This window comes from Polypterus senegalus, chromosome 1 (assembly GCF_016835505.1).
Source record: "Polypterus senegalus isolate Bchr_013 chromosome 1, ASM1683550v1, whole genome shotgun sequence".
Lineage (NCBI taxonomy): Eukaryota > Metazoa > Chordata > Cladistia > Polypteriformes > Polypteridae > Polypterus > Polypterus senegalus.
The window spans coordinates 34283829-34304376 of record NC_053154.1 but is presented as its reverse complement, the minus strand read 5'-3'; the positions used below and the strand labels follow the sequence as shown (position 1 = coordinate 34304376).

General features: G+C 41.5%; 1 protein-coding gene across 1 annotated transcript in view; it reads right to left on the bottom strand.

Annotated features, from left to right (window-relative positions):
- The window catches only part of LOC120524043 (adenylate cyclase type 2-like), a 191248-nt gene that overhangs the window by 50731 nt on the left and 119969 nt on the right, over nucleotides 1-20548 (bottom strand). Inside the window, exons 10-17 of the mRNA XM_039745868.1 lie at nucleotides 12718-12844; nucleotides 11372-11548; nucleotides 11235-11275; nucleotides 11095-11157; nucleotides 10734-10803; nucleotides 7876-7973; nucleotides 2857-2941; nucleotides 2596-2733 (exon numbers count right to left, since the gene is read on the bottom strand). Of these exons, the coding sequence (XP_039601802.1) occupies nucleotides 2596-2733; nucleotides 2857-2941; nucleotides 7876-7973; nucleotides 10734-10803; nucleotides 11095-11157; nucleotides 11235-11275; nucleotides 11372-11548; nucleotides 12718-12844 (799 nt within the window). The remainder of the gene's footprint in view (nucleotides 1-2595; nucleotides 2734-2856; nucleotides 2942-7875; nucleotides 7974-10733; nucleotides 10804-11094; nucleotides 11158-11234; nucleotides 11276-11371; nucleotides 11549-12717; nucleotides 12845-20548) is intronic.

The window sequence follows — 20548 nt, the reverse complement described above, 5'->3', positions numbered from 1 at the left end:
AGCGTTTTAGTTGTTGATTTTATTAATAAAATTTATAATAAATTATCAGGAAGTTTAAAATAAAATTTTTTGTTTTGATTTACGACCAACATCTTGCGTTACGAAACGGATGCGGTCACGTGTATCCGCTTGCGCGATTGTAAACAAACAACCGAGAGCGTTAGTAGCGTCAGTCGGAGCCCAGATACATGTGTTTGTGGATGTAATTTCGGTCATTGCAGTGATTTACCTATATATATAATTCATTAAGACCATTCAAGCGAGACACATAATTGCTAAGGAAGGAAGAGAAGGTAAAGCGATCGCAATCGAAACGAAGATGGACATTGTGTGGAAATATCTCCTCCTCCTCCCTTCCTGCGCCGCCATGCTCCTAGCTAAATTTAGCCTACTTCTGGTAGGCTAGGCACTTTTTATAACTTTTTGGTTAGTACATTAGAAAAATTATTGGTGTTTTGGTAAATTATGCACATTATACAACCCTTTTTTGTTATGAAAAGGTTAAGTAAGTGTTGCAGTGGGAGGTTCGGAACGCATTATGGGTTAGCCTTTGTGAACAAATTAAGTTCGTAAGTCAAGGGTCCACTGTATTGCGTATTTAAGTTAATCAAATTTATAACGAGTCTCCGGAAATCCACCCGCCCAAGTACCGTATTTGCCTATATAGTTTCAACACAAAGGTTTCATTTTACCAAACGTCTCCGTAATCACTTCCTGGTTTCCATCAAAAATGCCGGCAGTCTCAAATTCTCACCGATAAACATTATAAATATACCCAAAGAGACACTTTTAAGGAAATTTAGAAAATTTTGCTTGGAGAAGGGGGTCGGCTTAAATACCAGTCATCGACAAATACATGTAATGTAATAGGTAGAGATCTAAGGTACTTGATGTGCTCAATAAAGACATGAAACATCCAGCTATGTGTATGTTATTAGTTTAGTCAGATTGTGATTGTCTGGAATTGTGACTTAGACGAAGATCAGACCACATCTTATTAGTAATCAGTGCAGAAATCCAGGGAAGTGCAAAGGGTTGACTAACTTTATTCTTGCAACTGCATCTCCTACTGGATCAAAAGGCAGGACTCCCTTCTAAACCTTACAGTGGTGGGTGCTCTGCATTGCTGTCCATCTTTTGAGCTGCCTTGATCTTTTAGTTCTGTTTGCTTCATCTTAATGAAAGGAGGCACCAAGTATGACCAGCTCACTCACTGGACTTGAGGAAGTCAGCTCCGCTCTAAACAAACACAAACCCAGTAGTCGATCGAGCTGACTCACCCAAGAACCTACCAATGGGGATGGCACATTGACCTGGGCACATATCTCTCTATTATAATAAAAAAAATCCTGCAACGAGACAAGACTTTTAGGAAGATTTTTTCAAGTCCTTTTTCAAGTTGAGACTTTGGCCATGAGATGTTTTCAAGTCACAGCCTCCTCTCAACCATAGAAAACCATGCACACGGTACTCTCACCTCTCATTCGTGTGAATGCTTTTGACAGACACAGTTCCTGCTGTGATGAGATGAGACATTTCATCATGAAGGGTTATCAACAGTAAAAATTAGTACACAGGCAATCCTAGCACCGAGATACGATGAAGTCACATCAATTAATGCCAAAAATGACGATTGGTTACACGGCAAATTGGTTAAATGCGTATCAATAGACTATTATGAAACAGTTGGTAGTGATCGTGTGAAAACATCAACTTACAATATTCCGAAGAATATCTACAACTGTTAACACCGTCCGGTCTTCCTCCGCACGAATTACTGCAGAAAGAAGGATTTTTCCAAGAAAGGTAATGTAGTACATCTTCAGGGGATAACATTAGACAACAAAGGAGATCTTAGTATGCCATTCGTATTAAAACGTTAACAGTTTCCTGTTAGAACAGCTTTTGCAAAGACAATTTACAAATCTCAGAGCTAAACATTCAAAAAAGTCGTTTTATTTAATAGAAAGATAAAAACGAAATTAAATCACGTGCAGTTATACGTGGCATTGTCACGATGAAAGTCCAAGCACAGACTCACAATTCAATGCGATATTGACAAAAAATTATTTCAAAAAATTGTTTTTACTGTAGTTTTACTGTAAAAGTGTAAGTTTAAAAAGTATTTGTGTGTTAATTTCAAAGCCAAATAGAGCGAAATTGTATTACGCAACAAATAACTCGAACACAACATAAAATATAATTTACGTTCAAATGATAGATTTTAATATAGTTAATTACTCGCTGTAATGTAAAATAGTTAGTAAATTGTACATCCGCATCCCCATACGTGAGCTGCAGAACCTCAAAGAGGCTAGCGTATAGTGAAGGCACGGGGTTGGTTAGAAGGGGGCAAAGCCCTCTACTAAAAATAATAATAATTAATTCTTTACATTTATATAGCACTTTTCTCACTCTATCTCAACCCCTCTAGCCTACCCTCCTTTTAGGTGTAGTATTGTCCCACCCTCACCCCCTTCAAGTGGTTTCCCTTTTTTCAACAGGGTCTTATTCTCTGTTCTTGAGGCCACTTCTTTTCAGAGTTCCTCCTACTGCTTATTGCATTACTCGTTTGTTTTAATGTTGTGTACTTACAAAGTTAAGAATACCCATGACAAGAACCACAAGAATCACAATGATCTGAAGGATGACCCGAAGGATTGGTTTATGAACAATAGCGGCTGAGACGGACGGGATCCACTTCAAGAAGTTTGGGCCCTTCTGCGTCCACCTCTGCAGAAAAAAAAAGCATTTGATTTGATAACAAAGATTTCCCCAATGTTGAGGACCACCAGTGGGACCACTAATCATGCAACTGCTTAAGTCCAGCTGCAGTTCCATTACGGTTTTACTTACCGCCAGATGTCCGGAGAAGCTACTGAACAGCAGTAGCAGAAGAAGAAAAAAGGAGACACCATACGAGATTCCCAGTTGCATGTTTCTACAGGAGGAAATGCAAATGTCATTAATATTCTCACAGAGAGGACGTGTCAAATGTAGGGGCCATAGATGAAGAAGATGGGTCTGTCTATCTCATTCATAAGTAATTAATTCAGTTTCTGGACTGTGTACAGCATTGCACACAAAGCAGGATCCAGTACTGGAAAGATGAAAAGAGTCGCTGAGCAATCTAACTTGAAAGTCTTTTGGGGGGGGCACATGAAGAATATGCCAATACCATATAAAAACTGAACAGAGTTTGTGAATAGAGTTAAGACTCTTAAACTGTGATACAGTCACACTAATCAACATTCCATTGTACATTATCAATAATTTCAATTTCCATCCAACTACTTTTATAAAATGCTTTATTCAAAGCTGGTTACTGGGAGTCATAAAATATCCTTCTAGCATCAGAAGTAAAGCAGGACTCACCGTAGGAAGGGACATCGGTTAATCTCAGAGCTCATTCACTCACACATGCACCAAGTCAGATTAGAGTCACCAATTAACCTAATGTGAAAGTGAATAAAGGGAGAACATGCCAACAGTACATAGAGGGCGATTTGCGCCCTCACAAATATAAAACACAAAATAATTAATTGCATAGGTCAGTAGATGCAAGTCTGCCAGCCATGACATCCTTAGGTCTGTGAGAACAGGTCTGTCTCGCTTCATCAGCTTTGTTCATCTGGACTCTGCCATTTCTGCCGAGTCTTCAATGCAAACCTGCTCAGGCTCTGTAAGGTGGCATGATGATTGGGAGTGAACAGTCTTTTTCATGTCCAGTTACAAATTCTCGATTGGATTGAGATTTGAACTCTGACTTGACCACTTTAAGATAAGAACATTGTTGTTTTTAAGCCATTCCTCTGTAGCATTGGCTTTATGACTGGAGTCGTTGACTTGCTGGAAAACAAATCTTCTCCGAAGCTGCAAGTTTCTTGCAGACTTCATCAGGTTTTCCTCCATGATTTCTTATTTTGCTGCATTCATTTTACCCTCATGAGGGTCTGATGAAGAGGGATATCCTCACAGCATGATGCTACCATCCCCAATGCACCTCATGGTAGGGATGGTTTGTTTTTAACAATGTGCAGTGTTTATCTTACACAAAACATATTGTTTAGTTTGAGGGTCAAAAGGCTGGGTATGATGTTAAACTGCATCTGGCTCTGCAAGCGGTCCTCCAACTTGAAGGGAAATCATGGGGGTTGGTGGCAGGATTGGCACTCTAGCCACCATAAAAAAAAAACTTCACTCAACTCTGAGATGACTGACAGGACTCCTTTCTGTCCTTCGCGGGAGTATCTCTGGTGTAGCCGCCCATAGGAAACCTGCTTGCATTATGAAAGGGATGGGGGAAAGCCCTCTGGAGGCCCATCTCTGGAAGAGTCAAAACCGTCGGAGAGCCAATGAGATCAGGCCTGTCGGGGATCAGAGCTGGTATGGTGCTCAGGTGCAAAGCAGCACTCAGGTCCAATGAGGCGGCCCATCCAAATAGACGCATGAAATGTCTTGTCTATCCGGCATGATGATCATCTCTAGAGGGTCATTTCCGGAGGGTGGGACTGGACTGTGTGTCTGCTTGGGGGATTGCCAACCAGGATCCCGAGCTGTTCATTGTATGGTAGGTGCGGCAACACTCTGTACCAGTGCATGCTTCCCAATCTGACCTGACCTGGGCCGCAGAACTTTCTTCCAGCTGACTTCAGAGTCTCCCACATGCCTTCTGCTGAAATATCCTCTGCATTTTTTTCTCTTTGCTACTCTCCCTTAAACCTGTGAGTTGTGACGTTCCTGGAGCATCACTTGTCCTCACGGTCCCTCAAATCCTACCCCTTGTAGCTTGTAAATCCTTCAGAGTTCTCATAGGCCTCTTGGTGGCCTCCTTCACTCATCTTTTCCTTGCACAACCACTCCGTTTTTGTGGATGGCCTTCTGCAGCAGATTAACAGCGGTGCCATATTCCTTTCTGCAACAGATTAACAGCAGTGCCATATTCTTTCCATTTTGTGTGGCAAACAGGGGCACACCAGTTCCCAAACCCCGACACAGACAGACACTAGGCACAAGTGTAGCACGCCACACGTTTTATTTACAAGAAGTGAAGCGCTTTTCCCTCGCTCCCCACAGCAGCACAGTACAATAGCTGTACACAGTCCAGTCAAATAAGCACAACACTTTCTTCTTTCTTCCGTTTCCCAGTCCTTCTGCCTCCACCCATCTTCCAGTAAGCTTCATCCTTCCTCCTCCTGACTCTGGCTTCTGGAATGAAGGCAGGCAGCTCCTTTTAAGCAGAACCTGGGAGTGCTCCAAGTGGCTCATTAGGGAGGTCAGGAATCACTTCCAGTTGTGGTGAGAGCCCAGATTAGGGGTCTGCACCTCCCCCTGGCGGCCCCCATGGAACAGAACAGGGCTGTCCCGAACTCCAACTCCCATGAATCCCTGCAGGAATCCATGGAGCCACAGCAACCAAGGGGAGGCCCTGTCCTGTGCACATCTGCTCCCCCAGTCTTTCCAGTATATTGGCCTCTGGGCCGGGCAAGAACCGCAACCGTCCGTCACAATTAATCCAACTGGACTCCAAGGGATATTCAGTGACTTGGGTATTTTCTTGTCTCCATCCCTTGAGTTGTGCTTTTCAATCCCCTTTTTTCACAGAGTTGCTTGGCGTGTTCTTTTGTCTTTGTTGTGTAGGTCAGACCACCATACTGACTCACCACAAGCTGTGCAGGAGCATTTATAACGCAATGAACTGAAACGCCAGACAGGTGATCTCCATTGAACAAACTATGGGATGTCTAACACCAACTGGTTGCACCAGTGATGATTTGGTTGGGTCATATTAAAGGGGTGAATACGTATGCAGTCAATTCTTTTACGTTTTATATTTGTAATCAAATTAGATCACCCGGCAGACATCTGTTTTTGCTTTGACATTAAAAAGTGTTTTTCCGTTGACCAGTGTCAGAAAAGACAAATTAAATCCACCGCTGTAATTCAAGAAAATGTGAAAACTTTTAAGAGGATGAATACTTTTTCATAGGAAGTGTACTTACAATTAATACGATGCAATACAACTGTTCCCACGTATTTTCATTATAACCCTCACACTGTTCCACTCCATTAAAACTAGGGTGGTGCTGAGGTGGTCCGTCATGTGGTGGGTGCGACTTGCTCAAGGTCACACAGAAACTGAACCCAAAGCCTAAGCCTCTGAGCCCCCCTGCCCTAACGTGGAGTGACCAGCACACACATAACTTACTACAGCAGCCTAACACAACAGGATATTTCACATTCACAAGAGCATTTCACAATTATAGTTATCTCATACAATATACACTGCTCAAAAAAATTAAAGGAACACTTTGAAAACACATCAGATCTCAATGGGAAAAAATCCTGCTGGCTATCTCTACTGATATGGACTGGCATGGTAATGTGTTAGGAATGAAAGGAAGCCACATCATTTAATGGAAATGAAAATGATCAACCCACAGAGGGCTGAATTCAAAGACACCCTGCGAATCAAAGTGAAACAATTATGGGGCAGGCTGGTCAATTTTGCCAAAATTTCTTTGCAGTAATGGCCCCCACATGTTTGTATGCATGCTTGACAATGTTTTAGGGCATGAACCTAATGAGACGACGGATGGTGTCCTGGGGGATCACCTCTTAGATCTGGACCAGAGCATCACTGAGCTCCTGGACAGTCTGAGGTGCTACCTGGCAGCATCAGATAGACCAAAACATAATGTCCAGAGGTGTTCTATTGGATTGAGGTCAGGTGAGTGTGGGGACCAGTCAATGGTATCAATTCCTTCATCCTCCAGGAACTGCCTGCATACTCTCGCCACATGAGGCCGGGCATTGTTGTGCACTAGGAGGAACCCAGGACCCACTGCACCAGCATAGGGTCTGACAATGGGTCCTAGGATTTCATCCCAATACCTAATGGCAGTCAAGGTGCCGTTGTCTAGCCTGTAGGGGTCCGTGCGTCCCTCCATGGATATGCCTCCCCAGACCATCACTGACCCACCACCAGACCGGTCATGCTGAATGATGTTACAGGCAGCATAATGTTCTCCATGGCTTCTCCAGACCCTTTCATGTCTGTCAGATGTGCTCAGGGTGAATCTGCTCTCATTTGTGAAAAGCACAGGGCACCAGTGGTGGACCTGCCATTTCTGGTATTCTATGGCAAATGCCAATCGAGCTCCATGGTATCAGGCAGTGAGCACAGGGTCCACTAGAGGATGTTGGGCCCTCAGGCCATCCTCATGAAGTCTGTTTCTGATTGTTTGGTCAGAGACATTGACACCAGTGGCCTGCTGGAGGTCATTCTGTTGAGCTCTGGCAGTGCTCATCCTGTTTCTCCTTGCCCAAAGGAGCAGATACCTGTAATGCTGATGGGTTAAGGACCGTCTACGGCCCTGTCCAGCTCTCCTAGAGTAACTGCCTGTCTCCTGGAATCTCCTCCATGCCCTTGAGAGTGTGCTGAGAGACACAACAAACCTTCTGGCAATGACACGTATTGATGTGCCATCCTGGAGAAGTTGGACTACCTGTGCCACCTCTGTAGGGTCCAGGTATCACTTCCTGCTACAGTACTGACACTGACCGTAGCCAAATGCAAAACTAGTGAAGAAAATGTCAGTGGCCTCCACCTGTTAAACCATTCATTCCTGTTTTGGGGGTCGTCTCATTGTTGCCCCTCTAGTGCACCTGTTGTTCATTTCATTAACACCAAAGCAGCTGAAACTGATTAACAACTCCCTCTGCTACTTAACTGATCAGATCAATAGCCCAGAAGTTTCATTGACTTGATGCTATACTCTCATTAAAAAGTGTTCCTTTAATTTTTTTGAGCAGTATATTATGCATTTCTGAACATTTTTAATCAAGAAATTCTTTTTTTACATAGATACTTACAGTGTGGAGATGAACATCTGTACAGAAAAGTTGGATATGTAAATAATAGTAGCACAGCCAACATAAAGGTGAAAATCTGGTAGAGAACAACAGCGAAACTGCCAAAACAAAGACAAAAAAAACCCAACAATTCCATTCAGTGTTGTTTATCTAAGGACATCAGTGGAAATTAAGAGGAAATGCATTCAGGACTCAAGCCAGAATGCCTTTCTTTATGCAAAGAGTTGTGGGAATTAGAAAATTGTATTCTTAAAATTGGTAATCTCTATGTATTAGTAAAGTATTATAAGCACATGAGAAAAGTAGACACTTTTTATTAAGATGTAAGAGTTAAAAAGCTCATGCTAATGTATTTTATTACCCTGTGACAGCCAAAGACCACCATTATCTCACAAGTTAAAGTCTGAAGGTGCAGGAGAGTTTGGAAGAGATGGGCCCCTTGATAAGAAGGGGAATGTAAATAATTGGTGAGCGCTGGGAAAGAAGGGGGTGCAGGTAGGGGTTGTCAGGCAGATATGATGGACAGCAAAGAGTTTGACAGCCACCCAGCCGAAAGATAATGCTACATTAGTTAGGGTCAGAACTTGAGCAGTGAAATACTGAGGAGTCAGATGAGGATTTATAATGACTTGTGTGACAAGATCTGTAATAAATGTAAGACCTGCTTTTAGTTTTTTGGTCTCATTGTTCCATCTTAAGTGATTCTGTATACACGCCATACAATAAAGCTTAATTCTGCCGTCTGTTCTGACGTCTCTGAGTGCCTTCATTGGGGCTGAGGGCACCCCTGCCATGTCAGCCAGATTCAACAGAATCTGAAACAAACTATTGAGACATACAGTTGAAGCAGAAACCTCGACAACTTTTAGGAAGTATCTGGATTAGATGTTAGGACAGCATAGCTATTAGCTAAACTAACAGGCTTGATGGACTGAATTGTGTCCTCTTGTGTGTCAAATTTCTTATGTTCTTATGTCTGCTTGGATTTTCTGTGTGCATATAACATGCTATAGGTTGTGTCTGTATGTCACCAATTTGATCTTTGTCTTAATGCAAAGCTTATGACATAATGAAGCAAAAAATATGACACAGGTTCATGTCTTTCTTACAGCAAACTAAATAGTCAAACTGATTGAGATTGATTGAGTACAATGCCAGAAATATAAAATAGAGCAGTGACATCTGCTGAGCGTGAAGCAAATTTCAAAGCCAAATTACGTGATAGGAAGGAGAAGCATTAACAATCTGCTGAACATCAACCACATGCATCACTGCAACCTGACGGTTCAAACCATGGGGGCTTGGAACCCTGATCTTGGAAAGACCTGAGGTCCATGTTTTTCTCTGTTTTTAATGATCTGGGACAACTTGTCATTAAAACGTGTAGCACTGGCATCTCTAAACAACGCACACATGCACATTATCACAGGAATTTATTGTGAGTGTGTGTGTTTGAACAGAATAGCTTAAGAATTTCCAGGCTAGACATACTGTATGTGTTATGGCCTGTAATTTGGGGGTTGGTAGGGGGTGTGGTTTCCAGTTGCCCAAACACAACATCACAGACACCAGTCCCGGGTTCAAAAGACATTTTATTTTACCAAAATATCTTATGACAACCAGGTGTCTTCCACAAAAACAACACTTTTGTTTTCCTTGTCCTCCTCCGATCCTCCCCAGGCAAATATTGTCCTCCTTCTCTCTTGAGTCCAACTCTCCTGGGTGTGGCTGAGCGGCTTCTTTAATGCCAGACTTTTGGTGCCATAAAATTACACCCAGAAAGCAATTCTAGGTTAGGCAGAACCTCCATAAACAGGAGAAGTCCTCAGCTGGCAACTGCCCCTGGTGGCATCCATAGAACCTAGCAGGGCTGCCCACCAGGACTACAGGAATCCCAGCAGAGGAATGCTGCCAGCTGGAATATTGAAGGAGCAAAAAGCCTTGTAAGGCAGTCTCTCTTTGTGCTTCTATTACACCATCCATACTGGGAACGGGAGCACCAACCACTCCAGCAGGGAAGCCCATCCGTTAACATTCTTCAGCTATCCTGTTGGCCTCCTAGCTGGGTAAGTGATCATCCACCCCAGCTGGGATGCCAGCCCATCCTTGCCTTCCATCGCAGTGTGAACAAAGTCTGACATTTTGTAGAGTAATGGCTGATTCACACCTGATGCATATGCAGATCTGTATTTGTGTACACCGTCAAAACGCATGTGTGAACAATATGGCAACCACTTAGGTATGAAGGGTCAACCATCAGCTTTGCACCTATAGTTTGTGAAGGCATGCGTGTGTAAAGTAACACAATGCAAAGTGTTGCAATTCCCTCATTTATGATGCAGAGATGTTCATGGTAGTGAACTACCCAGAAGGCACTCTTCTGATAACAGGCCTTCCTCGCTTCTTTAAGAAAGCATCATTTTTAGGCTAGCTTTACGAAAAGTGTCTGGAAATTGGAAAGATTATGATATAAGAGAGACCTGCACCATTCAAGGCAAAGAAAAAAATGATTAGTCCCAGTTACCATCAGACGCATTTCTTTGTTTCTCTCATAGACACAATTTGCAAATGGACCGATGCAACAGTGATGTCAGGTGGGGGGAATGGGGGGAACATATCCTATGAAAAACTTAGTAGCAAGTATTTCCTGATCATCCGAGATTGAGGATTTCACACTCAAAACTGGGATTTGACTTCTTGTTTCATTTCTTGACTTTTATTTTTAGTTAGTGTTTTAGGTTTCAAGCTGTCTTCCTGGCATTGAACTTTGGCTTCTCTACATCTCTCTCCTGGTTGCAAATATTAAGCAACTCTTATGCCTCCTTACACATACAAACAGACCACATAGTTACACCTACCTCTTTTTCCATGGACACTTTGCGGAAAAGCATTGTTAACCAGTTGAAGTCTTCAGATGACAACCACTGTCTGTAATAAAGGAGCAGAAAATAATTTTTGAGAGAAATTAAAGGTTGTATTGAAATTCTAAAATTACAGGAACATTCAAATTAGTAATTGGAATCTGTTTAATTTAATAACAAAAAAGAAAGCCAGCAGCCACAGTGGGTCACCGGTGCTGAGTATGAATCCTGTGGCCTGTTATGAACTGTCGTTTGACTGAACAGATGGATTAGACAGCAGGATGCCAGAGAAGCTTAACTGTGAGCACCAGGATCATATTGTAAGTTCAAAGTTAACCTCATCCCCTGTCAAACTTACTTGTGTGAGTTCAGGCTTTCCATCGTATCATTTGCAACATCATCAGGATTCTGTGAACGAGTCCTATGAAGATATACAAGAAATCATTATTGATCAAAAACAATTGGTGTGCAATCGATCACAATCAGATCTTCTCTTACCGTTCTACGGCCTGGTGTGTCTCACTTTCAACTGCACCCTCCTTAAAGAAGGACATAGCAAGTTACACAAGGATTCTTGCCAATGAGAAAATGTTTGTTTTTTATTTATAATTAAACAAAAAAGATCATGCACTTACCACCTGAGTAGAGTCTAGAAAAGGCAGTAATCCCATACTGTCCCGCTTATTCAAGTGTGCAAATGGTTTCACTGCTCCCCACGACTCTAAGTATCGTGCCATACGAAGAGACGCTCGAACCTTTGAGCCTTCCTCTGAGTCAGGGCACAATAAACTCTTAAGGAGGTGAGTCCTAGCCTGTGTAGAGAAAAACAGATGTTACAGAAAAGGAAGGCACTTTTTTGTAACAGATCATATGGACTAGATAGATAGATAGATAGATAGAGTAATGTGAAAGGCAATAGATAGATAGACAGATAGATAGATTAATGTGAAAAGCAATATATAATAGATAGATAGATAGATGTATAGATAGATGTATAGATAGATAGATAGATAGATAGATAGATAGATAGATAGATAGATAGATAGATAGATAGATAGATAGAACTTTATCTGTCTCTGGGGGCAAGGAGGAAAGAAGTTTTAAGGTAAGGTCATTATACTCTCTGATTATGGCACTGGAGAGTGGCGATGTGCTGCCTGCGTATTGATTAACACACACAAGTAGGAATTTTACTGTATTCTGTTCAAGTCACTATATAACAGATAGATAGATAGATAGATAGATAGATAGATATGGAAAGCACTATATGATAGATAGATAGATAGATAGATAGATAGATAGATAGATAGATAGGAAAGGTACTATATGATAGATAGATAGATAGATAGATGTGTCACCATCTTGAAGAGTCTGATCTGAGACTCTCTTTTGCTGAAAAGCTGCATTTATTTTGCCTTTATAACATACAGGGTTGCAATGTCACCCCAACTCTTTATCTTTGTCTTGTCCTTGTTTACAATAGATAGATAGATAGATAGATAGATAGATAGATAGATAGATAGATAGATAGATAGATAGATAGATAGATAGCAATAAAGGGTATGGAAAAAATGTCTATTCTGTTTTTTCTAACCACTTTGTTTGTTTCCTACATTAAGGACACTTTTAATCTACAGTGCTAATGACTGATGGCTTTCTTTTTATAAACTTGGAGTATATTCCAGGAACAGATGACCAGACTCATCTCAAAAACCACACTGGAATGAATGTGTGGGAAATTAGCACAATTGTTTTTCCTTGGAAAAACAACTATGAACTGAGGACAAGTTTTTAAAGACATTTCCATGCAGTTAGAAAAATCATTTTATTTAGTGTTAGAAGTGCAAATTCTCACATTTAAAGATACTTGCAATGGATGACATTATGGGTGAAAACTGCCCACATCTCTACCGCTACCTCTTCCTCATCATGGTGCTATCTCACTAGTTTCAAGTTTCTTTAATTTTTGTTTTGTTCTCACCCTGGGATCAATCACAAAGAATGTCCGTATTCCCTTAAGATTTTCATTTCTTGTCTCGCCATATCCTTCTTCAACTTCATATGATCCATCCAGATGGCATAAGGTAGCTTCTGTGATATGGACCCGGCTGTGGACACAAACGTTCACATGATAAAGACAAGAAAAGATATTTGGATATGACAGAGAATTCAGCTAAGCACTTGGAGGGGCCAAAGACCACAGAACAGGAGCTCATGGAACACCTTTGGTGGAGAATGCTAAAGATTTCATGCCACCAGTATTAAGGAGTAGAAATCTTTCAAGACCAAGACAACAAATTTGTCACACAATGCTGAAGAAGAAGTCAGTCTGTGGCCACCAGGAGATTCCCTCAGCTCAGCACACTAAGTCACTTGTTAATTTAGGGTGGTCTTCATGAGGTTATATCCAGACTTGCTCAAATACATGTATTTTGGCTAAAATATTGTTAAAATAAACCACTTCTGGAATATGCTCTTGCACATGAGAGAGACGTGCATTCACATGGGACTGAGCTTTCTACTGTGATGCTCCACATGATTTCAACATTGTAGAGTGTTGTCTGAGAGGGGTGTATAAAAAAGTGAGAGAAAAGTGCGTGAAAACATTACGAGTTGGAAAATATGTCTCGTAGGTATGCATACACAAAGTGCTTTGCCAAGCGGAAGGCCAATTCCATGGTTCACAAATTTAGAAGAACTGCTGTTGTGGCGTGATGACCAGTGAATGTGGGGTCTGATGAATCTCCCACTCCATTTGAATGTGCTTCTCTGTCTTAGACAAGAGCATTTTATGGAAGTGATTTTTTCAACAATATTTTAGCCACTGCGGTGGGCTGGCGCCCTGCCTGGGGTTTGTTTCCTGCCTTGCGCCCTGTTTTGGCTGGGATTGGCTCCAGCAGACCCCCGTGACCCTTTAGTTAGGATATAGCAGGTTGGATAATGGATGGATGGATATTTTAGCCAAAATACACGTGCTGGTGACATTTTGAGCATATGACTTCGGATTATGCAATGACCTGAGATTTTTTCTTGGACACTGACATTGCTTGCTGTTGTTCAAGTATGCACTTCACTAGAGACCATTATATCAGGAATCAGTGATCCTCATTCTGTACTCCTTTTTTTAATGTTTTAAAACATTCCCCCCCATTCAAAATTTGTCACGCTAGGTGACAGTCTAGTTCATCTAAATCCCATGTCCATACCACTTCAGCCTTCTTTCCTGCATGTTTTTATCTATCTTTCCCACTTTTATTGTACCTCTGATCGTCTCCTTTCTTATTCTGTCATTTTTTGTAACTTCACACATCCATCTCAACATTCTCATTTCTGCCACATCATAAAATCAGAGAAACACTGTAAGAATTAAAAAATCCAAAATCTGAAAATAGTGCGATGATGAACAAAAGTGTTAACTGGCTCTGAATTTCCCCAGGCCACCTGTATGTGGTTCTGGGGTGGCCCCACAGCCCTGTCCCCTTAGCCTCAACAAATAGGGGACCTGGTATATAAAACACAGACTTGATAATAACTTAAAAAACACAATCATAGAAAGAATACACAAACAGAATTTACAAGTTTTAATGGGTGGACGGGTGTCCCAATAGACTCAGACCCCATTCCATTACCTGAATGGGAGGCCAATAAGACCTTGGCCAGCTGAACAGAAAGTGCCACTTGTTCCAGTAGGGATGGATGAGAGGTGCTTGTCCAGCCAGTGGCCAGTATAACAGATGGACACTGTGGAGGCATCCCAGCCAGGACAGCCACCATTCCCTTTCCCAGTTTGGAATCCATGGTAAGTGAGGAGGCTGTCTCCTGTGCTCTTGTCACTCCCCTGTTCACTGGATGGCAGCATCCCCTTCTGGCAGATCCCTGTTTGGATATCTGCAGGGCAGCATGGGAGCTGTGGTCCTGTAGGACTGCCCTGTTGGGTTGAGCAGGTGCCACCAGAGGGAGCTATTGGGAGGTGAACCCTCTGTCTTAGGGTGGTCCCCACTGACCCTGAAGTGCTACCTGAAGTGAGTGACTGGGCAAAAACTCTTATGGGGGATTAGGTTCAAAATGGAGTCCTCCTCAGAGCTCTTAGAGTCGGAGTCGGGAAAGGAGGTAGACAGAGCTTGCAGATTGTATTCTGGGTTGTGGAAGAAGAAGCCTTTTTGAAGGTATGTTGTTATAAAGAAACCATCACTTGAATCCAGGACTGGAGTAATTGTGTGTAAGGTTTGGCGCTCAGTGAGATCCCAAAGCAGTGACAAAGGTGATATTTAAAAGATAAAGTCTGCTGACCATTCATTCTTCCTCTTGCCAGACATGCCAAGGCTGGACAATGCTTCTCCACTGTCGTCAAGTCCACTTTATTTATATTGCACATTTAACACAATAACAAGTTGACCAAAGTACTTTACAATCAAAAAACAATAAATATCCAGTAAAAATACAGTCCACAGAAGCTAAAATTAATAAAATGATATAAATACAAATAAATAAGTAAATAATTAAAGAAAACTACGCACAGCATTAGTACATAAGTCTAAAAACATTACAAGAATAAGCCCTTACTATGAACCAAAAGCCAGTGAATAAAAATCGGGAGTGGTCTCTCCTAGACTTTCTTGTATACTCAGATATGGGGATGGATATTTGAAGAATAAACCACAAGACAAAGATTATATTTAAATATTTTATGTACATTAAAGAACCATGAACAACAAATCAAATCAAATCAGCTCTCGCCTGCAATACCTGTCCTTGATGAAGGCGTGGGCTGTCAGAGGCCTCTGATGATTAAAATGGCAGTCTGACACAGACCGCCGCAAATCGAAATGAGTCCCTTATTTAAGTGCGGAGGCCACTGGCAAATTCCACAGCGCTCAGCTCATCGCAGGTGACTCACTCGGGCCTGACCTCCGTCTTTCGAAAACACTTAAAAGAAAACGCTGGGGTTATCAGCACTCTAGTGATGTTTATCAGACTGGGTCTCTTCCTGCTATCACAATATAAACACTGCAGTGAGTTCTAAGCAGATCTGTACTCAGGGGGGCTTAACTGCGTACATTATAATTATATTTTTGTAGATTCGGCTCCATTAACTAACAGGTGATGCACTACATGAAGCACAACGGTGGATTATCTTTTTTTTTTTTGACTAACTCGCCTACAAGACACTTCATAAAATTCTGACTCACGAAAGATACTAATGTCAGCATGTCCAAGACTCTGAAGGTAAAAACTGTTCTCCCCTCAGGCATCCACAAATAATTGATAAATTCAAGATGGAAAACAAATAAGAACATATTGCAGCTAATAGGGTGTAAATAATGTTGTGGCTCACCCCTAATTATGGATGGGTGGAGGTACACAATGAGATGAGCATGTAGTCTGCCTTCATGAGTAGTGGAGCTCATTTGTTTTTGTTACACCTGTTAATGGAGATGAAGGAAATGATTCACGCGGAACCGAATTCTCAGTGTCACACACCTGCACATGAGAGACAACGTCAGACCTCGAATAACTGAGATTACCTGCCGAACCAGGGGTTGGCGCTGTCCTCTAATGTGTTCTCTCTCCCCCCTCTGCAGACCAGCTGACTGACCATTCCACCGCTGACATCACTTCCAGTTCCTGCTTCTCTGGACCCGCCTCTTCCTATCAACCGGCCACAGAAATCCACCATTTTGTCACCATCCTCAGTTCTGTTATGAGTTCTGTCTGTAAAGACGGTTTATTTTTCACTTACCAGATTCAAGTATATGCGGTTATCATGTTGGCAACCCCAACTGTGTCTGTGTTTTTGTGCTTTATTCACAGCAGCTAAACTTAGTATTTGGTTTTGTGAGAAACGTCACAAAATAAATTGTGTTTGACTTCCAGTAGAATTTGTGCTGCTCATACAAGAAGAAAGGTGTCTAGTTACTGTCTAGAAGCATTTACAGGCATTCATTTTGCATTTGCCTGTCATTTAGTATTTAAATAAAGATTTCCAGTGGAAAAAAAATTTAATTAGGATAAGGTAATGGAACCGCCAGGAAAGGGGGGACGGCATGTTTTGGTAGTGGTGACTTCCCGCATACTGCATTTTCCTGGGAAGAACACACAGTAATGGCATGATGATTTGTTTTGCCGTTTGTTTGTGTTGAAAATATGCAGCACGTCATACTTTTAAAAACCACGCTGCACTCTTTGTGGCAGATTGTGTGAATGAGAGGCATAAATACAAGTGACTTGACAGGTGGCTTACAGATTGCATGCTTGACGCAGCTGCAGTAAAGAACACTGGTCAACGTGGACATGCGAATGAAGCTTTAGGGAACAGCAGTCCAAAGAAAAAAAAAATCCTTCGCCTGCAAAACAAATATTAGTGTCAATATGGCAAAATGAAGCTGACATAGTTCCATCATCGCTGCCTACGACTTAAGTACAAGAATAGTGAGATGTATAAAAAGGTCTGCACTTGTGATACTTTAGTCAGGGGCTTAAAGGAATACTCCGAGATATCTTTTTAACGTTGCTAGCATTAGACCCGAGAATCACTCGGGTTGCGAAAACAGTGCTAAAAGCGTTAGTCTCAGGTGTTACTTGGGCAACTGTATAGATGCATATCTCGTAAGCGATAGACCTGAGGATTACTGGGGCTGTAAAAGTGCTAACAGTGTTTTGCCTGAGCATTACTCAGGTAACGGCATAGGTGTGTCTTACATATGTGTTAGGTCTGAGCGTTACCTTGGTGATGGTCTTCATAATAACATAATGGCATCTGGTAAGAATCATTTTTTCCATAGTCCAGGTGTTGCACGCTCTTGACAGTGAGACGAGCAGCGATGTTGAGCTGCCTCGCTTCAGCAGTGATGACGAAGTGAGTCTGATTTCAGGCAGTGAAACTGAAACGCACAGTGAAACCGAAAGCAATTCTGATGAATCTGAAAGTGACCCTGAATTGCGTTTGGGTTTCTGTTGAGCCAGCTTCAAATAAACCAGCACCACCTCGATTTGATTTTGTGCTGCAGCCACGAATAAAAGTGAACGTTGACAGCCAAGATCCACTTACTTATCTGAAGTTATTTCTTGATGATAACGTGATCGAAACATACACCTAAGCTTAAGTTTTCCCTTCCAAACATCATAATCATCATTATTATTGTTCATTTTATATTATTATTTGTATCATTATTATACTTTTTACACTTCTGTCTTTGTACTTTTAGTGTTTTGCACATTTTTCACAGTATATACGGTGTTATTATTATTCATCATTATTATTACTTGTATTATTATTATACTTTTTACATTTCTTTGTACTTTTAGCGTTGTGCAGCGTAGCAGTGGTAGTGCTGCTGCCTCGCAGTTAGGAGACCCGGGTTCGCTTCCCGGGTCCTCCCTGTGTGGAGTTTGCATGTTCTCCCCGCGTCTGCGTGGGTTTCCTCCGGCGCTCGGTTTCCTCCCACAATCCAAAGACATGCAGGTTAGGTGGATTGGCGATTCTAAATTGGCCCTAGTGTGTGCTTGGTGTGTTTGTGTGTGTCCTGCGGTGGGTTGGCACCCTGCCCAGGATTGGTTCCTGCCTTGTGCCCTGTGTTGGCTGGGATTGGCTCCAGCAGACCCCCGTGACCCTGTATTTGGATTCAGCGGGTTGGAAAATGGATGGATGGATGGATCATTTTTCAAAAACGCAACATTGTTTACGTGTTTTTTCGAGAAAAAATGTAACGCTAAGGAGGTTAAATATTACTTACATCATGTAATTTGTAGTAGTGGCTGAGAACATTTTTTAATCTCACGTCTTCTTGAAGAAGTAACATATTGAATATTCAAACTCAAAGGGGCCCTGCAGTGACCAAATCTGGATAACAGAAAATGATGTGAAAAATGTCCAAGGAATAAAAAGAAAACATATTCTCTCGTACATCATGTTTCATAATACACACATCTGACTTCCATTTGTATGGTCAGAACATGCAAAATGTGTGCACTTTATGCTAAAATATTACTAACAGTTACTTCTCTGTATTGAATGTTAACAGGAAAGATGCAATTCCCACAATGCTGTGCATTTGAATCGAAGATCCGCCTCTCCTTCTCATTCATTGGTGAAGAATCCTATCATTAGAGGTTTGATGCTTCATTTGATTAAAATGTGGAACTCACAATTTCTGAACTCCAAAAATGCAAAGAAAATGCACCCCAAACTCATTACTACTCGCAAACGCGGGTTGGGACTCTTAAGTCAAACTTTGTCTAACTTTAGATTATCATGTCAATCCAAAATGGTGATGTACGCTGTGAACAGTAAGTATAGTAACACTTTATAAGTTTCATTTGTTTAATAGAAGAATTTACTTTAAAAGACTCACCTCAATCCATAATACTAAATATTGTGAAAGTCAGCGTTAACGCTACCAGAATGAGTGGTAACGGACTAACCAATGTTAGCTTGATATGCGCTACTGTTTGTATAGGGTGGTCCACATCTAATTAGGCAATTTTCATTACGCTATAACTTATTAAGTTTATTACATAGAAAATCACCCGAAAAATCCCGGACCATCGAGATGTGTGCGAACTGATGACATGAAGAATCGTCTTTGCGCTGAACTGAAATCGTCCCTGCATAAATAAAAGTCATCCAGACGATCTGGATCTGCATAATTAGATCTGGACCACCCTGTACATTGTGCTCCGGACTATAGAACTATTAGTTAACGTTTGTTTCTGGAAGACCAACTTTAATAACAGAAGTGCGGAGGTCACAAATGAATGAATTGCAACTTCTGACTTCCCAGCTGCTTTGTATAACAAATGCAGTATTAGCCCAATGAGAATAATATCATTAAGCTAATGACTTTTTTATCTATCCTATTTGATTCAGTCCCTGATCATAGCATAAAAGGCCAAATTGGACAGATAGTTATGTAACTTCAAGAAAGACCCCGAGTAAGACAGCACACAAAAATCACAGAGGGCGCTAAGACCCTGATCTATGCAAATCCTAATGATGTTCGTACCTGTAATTAATGTAGACCACTTTGCACGTCTGTTTTCACTTTGGCATTAAAGAGTCATTTTCTATTCATGTTATTCACTGTTATATAACAATAAGAGGTGAATACTTTTTTTCCAGACGCTCTGTATTTTCTGTTCCTGCTCATCACATTACAGAACTCGTGGAGAATGAAGCCCATCCGGGCAACCCTGAGTCCAAGGCAGTAACCAGCCCTCACTGGGACAGAGGCCAACTCCAGGACACCATGACCATCACACTCATTCCTGCCTGGTGTCTTTAGTTATCCTGAGCCAGGAGGTGGAAGGAAACTGGGATACTTCAAGAGCTGGAACTGAAAGTAGTCTCTATTTAGACATTGACCCCTTTTTACATATTTTCCCACTTTATTGCAATAAAACTAAAAAATGAAAACTTGAAAACTACGTTTTAATTTTTTGCTATTGTTGTTAAATTCACCTGCATGTTTTCCAGATCTATTGAATATTCTTGAGTAACCTGTCAGAGTTTAGTATATACAGTACATGCAGCTAACACAAAGCTCTGTACCGCATTAAATAATGAAAACAACAAAGAATTAGTCACCCAGGTTATTTTAGGACACCTTTTGTCTTTCGGAAGCCACCATATTCACTAAAAATGTTGGAAGTTGCGTAATAGCTGCTGGCAGCTTAATGAGGGCACGTCATGGGTTCAATGCCCTGTGTTTAAGCCCCACACCCAGACATTGTCTGTGTCAGGTTTACATGCTTGGCCGGTGTTTGCTCAGTGACTACTCAATTTTCTTCCCACTTCTCTGCAAATGATACATTAG